Source organism: Atractosteus spatula, chromosome 11 (genome assembly GCF_055471065.1).
Source record: "Atractosteus spatula isolate fAtrSpa1 chromosome 11, fAtrSpa1.hap1, whole genome shotgun sequence".
Lineage (NCBI taxonomy): Eukaryota > Metazoa > Chordata > Actinopteri > Semionotiformes > Lepisosteidae > Atractosteus > Atractosteus spatula.
The window spans coordinates 21,714,859-21,726,018 of NC_142716.1; the positions used below are offsets into that span (position 1 = coordinate 21,714,859).

The 11,160-nt window shown below is 37.1% G+C and overlaps 1 protein-coding gene across 1 annotated transcript; it reads right to left on the bottom strand.

The window, feature by feature from the left end:
* Positions 1-3,429: 3,429 nt before the first annotated feature.
* LOC148823679 (galectin-1-like) lies at positions 3,430-10,820 on the bottom strand. Its single transcript, XM_088928083.1, has 5 exons — positions 10,766-10,820; positions 7,314-7,360; positions 5,039-5,118; positions 4,180-4,345; positions 3,430-3,615 (listed from the first exon to the last, which is right to left on the bottom strand). The coding sequence occupies exons 2-5, from the start codon at positions 7,317-7,319 to the stop codon at positions 3,469-3,471; spliced, it is 399 nt and encodes a 132-aa protein (XP_088784209.1). The 5' UTR covers positions 7,320-7,360; positions 10,766-10,820; the 3' UTR covers positions 3,430-3,468.
* Between the last annotated feature and the right edge of the window lie 340 nt (positions 10,821-11,160).

An 11,160-nucleotide genomic window follows, 5' to 3' on the forward strand; every position in this document is an offset into this window, starting at 1 on the left:
AATGAGTGTATTACTGGTGCTTCATTACTTAAGGTGGTGGCTCTATAGGTGTGAGACACTTTGGAGTACTTGTCTTCCGTAGCACAGGAGATATTGCAGCTTGTACTAATATGCATTAATTTGGAACTGGAATGCATCAAAGGAATGAATAAAGGGATGCTGGTATTCAGGACCCAGTAAGTTCAGCACAGACTGAGTCATTCATGGAACACGATGTGTCCTCAAAACAGTGTGTGGCCTCTCAGAAAAAAAGCAATATCTTTGTAGAGACATGAAGACTGCGGCTTTCATTCTTTGCATCTCCAGCTATATTGTTGAGTTCATTGACAAAGACATAAGCATGGCCAACTACATACTGTAAGTGTCATTCCCATTGCCACCTGCAGGTATTAGTAGCTATTGGAACTTCCAATGTCAGGGTCAATAAAAATATATGAACATTCCTTAGACTTAGCTTGACATCATTACACTTTGTGTCAGAGATCTTTGTTTAAGTCAAGTATTGTTTCCCATGTGAGCACTGCTCATTGCTGAGGTTCATTTTCAAGGCATTCATGCTCTTTTGGTCAGAGATATTTTGCCTTGGAAATACATTTTTCTATAAATTCTATAAACTTTTTCAATCACATTACTGAAATCAATCTACAGTACAGTGGTGTGAAAAACTGTTTGCCCCCTTCCTGATTTCTTATTTTTTTGCATGTCTGTCACACTGAAATGTTTCAGATCATCAAACAAATTGAAATATTAGACAAAGATAACACAAGTAAACACAAAATGCAGTTTTTAAATGAAGGTTTTTATTATTAAGGGAAAAAAAAATCCAAACCTACATGGCCCTGTGTGAAAAAGTGATTGCCCCCTAAGCCTAATAACTGGTTGGGCCACCCTTAGCAGCAACAACTGCAATCAAGCGTTTGCGATAACTGGCAATGAGTTTTTTACAGCGCTGTGGAGGAATTTTGGTCCACTCATCTTTGCAGAATTGTTGTAATTCAGCCACATTGGAGTGATTTTCAAGCCTTAACTGCTTTTTTAAGGTCATGCCACAACATCTCAATCCGATTCAGGTCAGGACTTTGACTAGGCCACTCCAAAGTCTTCATTTTGTTTTTCTTAAGCCATTCAGAGGTGGACTTGCTGGTGTGTTTTGGATCGTTGTCCTGCTGCAGAACCCAAGTGCGCTTCAGCTTGAGGTCACAAACAGATGGCCGGACATTCTCCTTCAGGATTTTTTGGTAGACAGCAGAATTCATGGTTCCATTTACCACAGCAAGTCTTCCAGGTCCTGAAGCAGCAAAACAGCCCCAGACCATCACACTACCACCACCATATTTTACTGTTGGTATGATGTTCCTTTTCTGAAATGCTGTGTTACTTTTACGCCAGATGTAATGGGACACACACCTTCCAAAAAGTTCAACTTTTGTCTCGTCAGTCCACAGAGTATTTTCCCAAAAGTCTTGGGGATCATCAAGATGTTTTCTGGCAAAACTGAGACGAGCCTTTATGTTCTTTTTGCTCAGCAGTGGTTTTCATCTTGGAACTCTGCCATGCAGGCCATTTTTGCCCAGTCTCTTTCTTATGGTGGAGTCATGAACACTGACCTTAACTGAGGCAAGTGAAGCCTCAGGTTCTTTGGATGTTGTTGTGGTGTTTTTTCTGACCTCTTGGATGAGTCGTCGGTGCGCTCTTGGGGTAATTTTGGTCGGCCGGCCACTCCTGGGAAGGTTCACCACTGTTCCATATTTTCGCCATTTGTGGATAATGGCTCTCACTGTGGTTCACTGGAGTCCCAAAGCTTTAGAAATGGCTTTATAACCTTTTCCAGACTGATAAATCTCAATTACTCCGTTTCTCATTTGTTCCTGAATTTGTTTGGATCGCAGCATGATGTCTAGCTTTTGAGGATCTTTTGGTCTACTTCACTTTATCAGGCAGGTCCTATTTAAGTGATTTCTTGATTGAGAACAGGTGTGGCAGTAATCAGGCCTGGGTGTGGCTAGAGAAATTGAACTCAGCTTTCCAAAGATGTGATAAACCACAGTTGATTTATGTTTTAACAGGGGGGGCAATCACTTTTTCACACAGGGCCATGTAGCTTTGGATTTTGTTTTCCCTTAATAATAAAAACCTTCATTTAAAAACTGCATTTTGTGTTTACTTGTGTTATCTTTGTCTAATATTTCAATTTGTTTGATGATCTGAAACATTTCAGTGTGACAAACATGCAAAAAAATAAGAAATCAGGAAGGGGGCAAACACTTTTTCACACCACTGTAAGTCAAGACTTCAACTTTTCTCCAAGATGCCAGGCTGAGTGATTCCATAAAGTACAGAATTCTACCCAAGGTATTCTCTGTGGAAAAAAAGAAGAATTCTTGTTTCACAAAACCTCTGTTATTTTCAACTGATCAACAGAATATTCTGAACAATGCTTAGCCGGGATAAACCAAGTTCCCCCGTTGTTGACCTTGTAGCCGTACCCCAAGAAGACAAACTATGCACAGACTGTTTTTAAAGACCAAAGGCAGCAAGACGCTACTTTGGCACAGATACCTGAAGCCAACGGCTAGGCAATGCCAGGCAAAAGCTCTTTCTCTCTCCCCTCTGTCTGCATCAGGACCCTCCCAGCACATAGTAGTGCAAGCTGCCACAGACTAATCCATCCCATCTCCGTCTTGCCATCGCGAAGATCATCTTATCAGGGATGCATGGACAAAATAGATTTTGGAATATAAACTTCCTTATTCACGTTATAATCCTTGAGAGTAAAATTATTATTCCAAATGCATGTTTGATGTTTCGTTCATAGTAGTAAATGCATATTTACTTGTATCTCAGAATAAATGTTATTTAATTATTTGAGACTGATAGAACTTACAGTACAAACTAGAGTGTTATAGTCATGTGTTTTTTAACTCTTTAAACGTATTAACTATTTGTAATCCAAGAGTGAATGACTATTTTTTTGTATTACAGCAGTTTGTTTCACAGATATATTCTATTACGTTTGTTGTCTTTATACATGATTTTGGTTTAGTATCAATAAATTGTACCTCTGCTTTTGATTCAATTCAGATCAGGAGAAGAGTTCTTAATTTCTCAACAAGTTTTAACAGTTCTTCCCTGTCACATGGAATTCCACTTACTGTGAACACTAAAGACTCAATCAGTCCAGCTATATCTAATTCTGCCATAGTTTTCAATTATCAGGTGCTTTCTTCACTGAGCCAGCTCACACAGCATCATGGGATCTCCCCTAAATTTAAGAATTAACACCAAAGAGATATTAGGAGAACAAGGCACTCCAAACAATGAGGTGTTTTAGTGATTTATTGTTATCCAGGATTTTTCCAAAGACATTTGTGTCTAAAACCCTTTTGGTTGAGAAATGCCAGCCTGAAGAGACATTAAGAAGCAGAAGGAATTAAAGAGTGGGCACAGGACCATTGTGTTGTCAGGAGGTTAGTGGATATCATAGGCAGTGAGGTTGAATTTCGCATTAATAAAGATAGTTGTTATTGATGGCAGATGCAGACGGTCAGGAAATTCCACCTTCAGATTGTGAGGACCCTCTACCACAAACATATCTTTCTTCACTCTCACTTTTAACTGAAGAGAGAAGGAAAAAAAGGAATCAGTCAGCAGTCAAGACTTTGTTGTAGTCCTTTTCTTTAAGTGGTTTCTTTAGGTCTCTGCTTGTTAAATTATATTAAGACAAGAAAAGGTTTAATTTAAAAAATCATAAATCATAAATCAGAACATTCTGGACACATTTACACAGACCCTACAAAAACATCTCAATCACATGTAGATGAAGTATACCAAATAATATTCTTTTAGAAACAGATATAAAAGAAACCCTTGAAACTAATATATGCATTAATTGTACTTAATATACATTTTAGAATCTCGTGTTACAATACACTAAATTTAAGAAGGTTAATTTTTTTTCAGGTAACCTACATACTTATTGCACATTTGCTAGAGTAGGATGGCCACATCTGGGCCTGTCACCACCACCTCTATAGAGACAGGGTGATATCAAAGCAGGTTTGCCTGGGTTAGAGGAGAGAGGAGGGAAACACCTCAAACATGGGCTTCACTGCCTTCAGTGAGATAAAGAGAGACACTGGTGATACAGAGAACCTGACTCATAGTATCTCTATCTCTTACCGCTGTGACAGTTCCTTTCTTGAAAGGGAAGGCCTTTTCAATCTGCTCTGCTTGCCAGCTCCCCTTGGACATTGAATTGACGACAATTACACCACCATCACCTTGGAAACGGGGATTGAAGTGCAGTGCAATGTTCTCTGAATCACTCCCCAGGTTAACACTGAATCTGAGGATAAAATTAGTGCAGATCAATAACATTGTATCTGTCAATATATTACTCCCTATTCCCAATTGCTAAGATACGTCTTCACTTTCCCTCCTCTTTCACTATAGCTCTGCCTTTGATCCTCTTCAGTATTCAATAACTGATGATCTCTAGGTGTGAAAAGCTCTTAATATCTTACTGAAATTTAGTAACAGTCCTTAAACTGCAATTTAAGACTGCTCGGCAGGACTGGGGAAATCACTGAGTTTTATACACAGAACTGAAAAGAAACATTTTAACATTTATTATGATTATTAAGGGTACAGCAGTGATCTAATCTAATTGTCTCAGTGAATGATTGGTATAATAATTATACTGTTGACCAGAAAAGAGGTAATGGTAAATGCAATGAAAGTGAAAATGTGAAAGTTTTAAATTATCATTATACACTATTTAATATAAAATAGAATCACCAGTTTCTTAATGTTATATCCACCCATTTTTGTATTCACAAATTTTAAAAAAGTGTGTTTTCAGGCAAGCACCTTAACTAGTTGAGACACTTGAGAGTTGCTTTCAGGATATTCTTAAAAAGGAACTAAAGGTGGTTTACGAATGTGTGCAATCTGCACGCTGTTGTGAAGTATCAGAGATATCCCATTCTCCCTCAGAGCTCTAGGTATTTAATTAAACAAACATAAATCAGTAACATACGTGTCGGCATCTGGAGGTATGATCCCCTCAATTCTGATGACGGTGCCTTCTTTAACGACTGCATTTGTCACCGAAAACACCTGTCAAGATATCACACACAGCAAGTGGTCTACATCAAGATTTTATGTCTGTGTAATTATTCATCCTTCTAATGCACATTTGTATATACAGTATGAAGAATGAGCTTTAAACATAGGCAATTTTTGCATGAAAAGTAATGATGGAAATATTGTTTTCAGTTTATTCATTTTCACTTAATCTATTTTCCTTTAGTTTGTAATACTGAAACTTTTTTGTGACTTGGGCTTCAAGGCTGCCCTTATTGTATAATTAATCTTATCAAATGTAAAGTATCCTAAAGGGTTATATTCAAATGTTTACCCCAAATGAGACCCAGTGTTTTTTTAACCAGATATACAAGATAAAAAAACAAATATTTTAAAATTAGACTTAAACTTATCTAGCTATTCTGTTATCCCCCAGCATTATAAAATGTGTTCAAGACAAATTGATTCCTTTGAAGAAGAACATAATAAAAGAATCAAATGAGAGGAGATCATTCAGCCTATCTTGGTCACTTAGTAAATTAATTACTTAACTGAACTAAAACTTCATCTAACTATTTCTTAAACTTGCCCAGAGTTTTGGTCTCAACCATTGCATTGGGAATCCTATTCCAGACAATCATAACTCTCAGTGTAAAGAGGAGCAGTGAAGCTTACACAGCTGACTAAATGATTTTGTCTGTCTGCAACTTCTATTTTTCACTACTCCTATTTTTGCATCATCTACAAATTTACCTGGTTTACTAATTTAATCTACATAATTATAGATCATTGCACACCTCTACCCAAAGTGAAGTTGAACCCCAGAAGTTGATACAGTGTTTCCTGATTGTGCACCAATTGGTGATATATTTGAATATATTACCTTGATTCCTATAGTTTTTTATTTGAAAATCAACCTTTTATGTGTTACCTTGTCAAAACGTTGCTGGAAATCTGAAGTAATAGCATAGTATATGCTCTATGTTGTCAGTTGTCCTTGTTTCTTTTTTGACAGTTTTGGCAAGTCAAATAATCAAATCCTTCCCTTCCTAGGTCCATGTTATGATTGTTACAACCTGAGCTTCCCCCCAGGGCATAGGGGCATACACATGATGACATCATAACATACAGTATGTTCTCCCCACCCATCTCACTTGTAACCAGACCTGAGTCGGATGCTGTGTACAGACTGTTTTAAGAAGCAAAGTTCATTGCAACAGTAAGTTCTCTGAGGACCAAGCTAGGCAGTGCTCTCTCTGTGCCCTGGGACAACTCAGGCACAAAGCCAGCCAGCCGAATTGGACAGCTGTGGTGAACCCAGGCTAGCTGCATCATCAGAGGCAAGTTTATACTCTACAATAAATGCTGGGCCAGCAATATTTGATGAGTATAAAGTTCAATATTCACACTATAATCAAAATGATTTTTCCAGAAACAATGAAGTTTAGTTCACAACAGTAAATTATTTCCTTGTCTTGGAGAATACTAAAGTGATTAACTGAGACTGATTTAACTTACTAGTTAGACAATAACAAATGTTATAATTAATATATAATTTCATGCAAGATGTTATGTATTCCTGTCTTTGTATTCTCTGAGTGAATGAATAACCATATGTATCACTGTGAACTATGCACGCAATTGGAAACAAAAAGGGAATTCATTTTTGACAGAGAATGGAAAACATTTCTTTATAAAAAGAGTAATGGGTGTCTAGAACAGGCCTCCTAGCCAGGTAGTTGAGACCCAATCTCTGGGCACTGTTGAGATTTTAGATTCATTCATAAGCCAAACTACCAAAGTAAGACCTTTCTTATGTTTTTAGGTTCATTTCTGTTAAATGTTAAGTTAAAGATATGCTGAACCATGACAAAAATAACAGAAATATTTTCATGCCCATGTGAGGAAATGGTCACAGCTGAATCAGTAAATCAGCACAGAGTTACTGCACTTTTTTAAAACTCTTTGAAATATTGGAACAACACAAGCACTTGTTCTCTTCATGATGAAATATTAGTAGAAGAATGTATATATTAAATTACAACTATACACAATGACTACAATGTTAAGACACATTTGTGAAATTCTGGTTTTATTTAACAGGGACACATACATTTAACTCCAATTTCAAAGAGTTTTACAGTATCAGGGATTGATATGGCAGAAAAGAACTGTAGTTTATTATTAAACAGACGTACTATAAAAATTTTAAAAATTGCTCAGCTTACCGACATTTTGCCGTAACGGATTTAAAAGGCGACTAAGCAGGAATCTTCTAGTGGAGAAAGAGAGAGATTTGGTGATTATTCATATAACAATAATAAGGTAAAACATACAGGATTTACGGACGCTTATTTGTGCAAATTAAAAAGTCTATCTTTAAATATTGTGGTAAATCAAGATAACATTGCATTAACTCAGGAAGCCAGAAATAATAATAAATTGTATTTTATGTAGCCCTTTAAAGGTGGATTCTCAAAGACCTTTAGAGAATTACAACAAAAAAAACCCAACAATATATTGTTAGAACATACGTAGTGATATAAATATTCATAATACCCAACTTGTAAGTGATTTCTCCAGAATATACCAGAGTGGTTAGTATAAGTAGAGGCAGGAGAATTCTTGGTTCTCTGCCACATCTTTGGTGAAGAGTAATGCATCGGGCATACAGACCCACAGAGGCCAAAAGAAAAGATAAGCTGCCTTCTAAATAATAATAATGGACATTCCACTCAAAGCACTTTAAAGGCCAATGGGAAATTTGACCAGGATGCCAGTGTCACGCTCGTAAACCCCTCCTCTTAAGGACGGTCCAGCCCTTCTTTGTTTTGTACTGATCTCCTGCACCTGCCTCTGGTTCCAGCCCCCCGTGCTGTAAAAGCCAGACATTCCTGCCAATCTGGGCTCAGCTTTGGAAGATGGACGCCCAGAAGCCCGCCTATCCGCGAGTCCAGGAGCAACTCGACGGCACAGGCTTCATCACGGCGTCCTGACCTGCTGAGTGCGGGATTAGTGAGCGTCTGGTCCCGTGACCCCCCTTTTATTTCCCCATCCCTCCACCAGATCCCACTCTGGCTTTTAACTCTGTTTGTCTGTGTCTGGATTGATTTCCCGGTTTTGGACATTGGAACATTTGCTACTCACCCCACTAACACCTCTTTCAGCAGCAACCTTAGCTTTCCCAGGAGGTCTCTCACCCAGGTACTGTCATGACCGTTCACAACCAGAATCCAACCCTACACAAATACCACAAACGACCCCCTATTGTTCCAAATCAGACTCCAGCCTTTTCTAATTCCTGCATACGCCGTTGCATTAACTAATTAACCAATCAGACCTTTCCTTCATCACTGCACCCACTACATCCCAAAATACTTAAGCCCTCAACACCTCCACCTCAACGCTCAGTATTGGTTTTTCACCAAGTGGAGCTCCTCATCTCTGTTCCAAAATTACTTAGCTTCTGAACCACTGGCTTCCTGACCAGCGCACCTGTCTTTGACCACGACTCTTGAACTGCGATTTGGATAACTACACTCAAATTTTGTTTCTAACTCCCCTTGCTTTCTTGAGATCTATTAGTCACCACATAGGGTCCTATTATTCATCTGGTTAAGTGCCATAATGGTACTGGCCAGTGTGATATGGCAGCTGCATATATAATAAATATACTGAGCAGGCTGCACACTATAATAACAGTTAAACTGTTAACTTATTAACAGTGTAATAAGTTAACAATTTATATTATTATATTTAACTTATTTTGTTAAAGTTACATATAATACATATTTTGTTAACTTATTTTGTATATTTTTATGCTTCTGAATTTTCATAAAGAGTTAAGAAATGGTTTTGTGATACAGTAAGTACGTCTAGCTGCAAGAGAGAAATTCTCTCACAGTCCTACCATCATTTAGCCCTATTGAGTAACCAGTTCCTCCAAGGGACAGATGTAATGGGCTGTCTCTAACGGCATCTAACATCCAACTGGCCATTTAAACCAGTTTTCAGACAATAAAAACTGGATGACCAGAGAAAACACAACATGTGGCCACTGTAATTTAAGACAGATAGAGTCTGAGTGGTACTATGTGCTGCTATTTGGTAACTAACATCACCAAATAGGCAATGGAGAAATATTTATTTAAACGTCTGGTGATGTGGAGAGCCGAAAAGCTTTGTTGAAAAGAAATTCTAAGGTTAACCCTGATAAATATTTTTCAGCTTTTACTACTCATCAGACACTTGAAGAACTCTTGAAGTCAGTCAGTTGAGGACTGTTGAGTCAGTTGAGGATTGTCAATACTTCTTTGTGGCAAGCCATACACAACTAAAAGAAAGTTTGGAAGGATTTCAAACTATAAGCTGTCACACTCTTTCCTTAGAGTTTAGACTCTTCGCAAATAGCGTTGAATTTGTTAATTGCGAGAATGTCACTATTCTGTTTTCTTTCTTTTAGGCTCTCTTTTCACTTCAGTATAATGATCCTCTTCATCACAATATTAAAAAATATTGAGATAAAAAAGAAAAAAACTGACAATGAATTAATGTTGCAAAAATGAAAGCCTGTTTATTTCAGACTTCTGAAATTTCAAAGGATAACAGTCACTATAGTACATGCTTTTCACTGTATCCCTTCTGGTGCATTTTAGAACAGTCTACAGAAAAATGTGACAATGTTACAACTTCAATACGGTCTGTTCAATAAAGGACCCATGCAAATTACTATCAGCAAGATTTTTCAGAACATAGCAGGTATTACAGGTAAATAAAAGTAACTCACTATCATAATACTAAGAAATAATACAGCATTCTTCTACAATATGTTGCTACCAAAGGTATTTCTGCCAAAGTATTAGCTCATGAATTCTGTTGTGAATACTTTTGCAATCAGTATACAGTATGTTAGTTTTGGATATTTTTTGCCGTTTTTGCTGACATATACTCTACAATACTATACGGTAGGTTCTGTAATTTCTTTCACAAACATAATCACTTTTAAAAAAGTAGTATACAGTAGATGCAATGTTAAAAGTACCATCATCATCATTTTTATCACTTTATTAAAATTTAGATACTATGGGTAAATGTAAGTAAATCACTACTATGAATATAACTAAAATAATTAGCTTTTACATACAGTAGCAACTAGCAATTTACTATGGAATACAGGTCTCTGCATCATGTTTAATTCACAGTATACCTGTCTCTTTTGTTGGATTGCTGTATTAAACAATATCTCGATATGATGTACCATGAAAGGCACTAAATAAAATAAAGATTATTATGTTTACCTCAATGAACCAGGAGAGTTAAACTGTCAGATGCTTATTGTTAAGAACTTCTGCATTATATGGAATTTTCTGGTGTTACATAATAATATAACCAGAATTATGATTTGTTTATATAGTCATTTTAAATAATGTCTAATCTCTTTATTTTATTTTAAAAATATCACCATAAAATATAATAATATAATACACTTGAAGACTTGAATATAGTTTAATCATTCTCTTTCCTTACATCATCAAACCAAAACCCAGCAGGACACCAGGCAGGAAGTCTAACAACCAAGTCCCCACAATGAAAAGGCAGCAATCACCTCAGGGATCAGGCCCCCACACGAGTCAATTGCAATCGAGAGGTTACTTGCTATAATTAACATTAATGCTTTTACCTATGAGAAGGATCACTCACAGTTCTGAGCTCCTGAAAGCTTCTTCCAAATGTTGTTCCAGGTCCCTCAAGTGGTTGTTCAGGTACTTCTGTTTCTACATTATTTATACAGTGCTGGAACACTGGATCCCAATACTTTTTCTACCTTTTTTGGTAACGTCTGTGATTATTGGCTGAACTTTGTGCTTCCAGCCCCACCCAATTTCTTCATGCCACAACCTCTTCTGTCATCCCTTAATTTCTCTTGTAAAGCAGTTGTGACTAATGTATTATTTAATTACAAGGGGAACTGGTTAACAGTACATTATCTTAATGTAGTTTAGGTGGGTAGCTGTGTCAGCATGCGTAGGCTGCAAAGGGACATGCTGAACATTCCATGCAGAAAAGAGAAGAAGA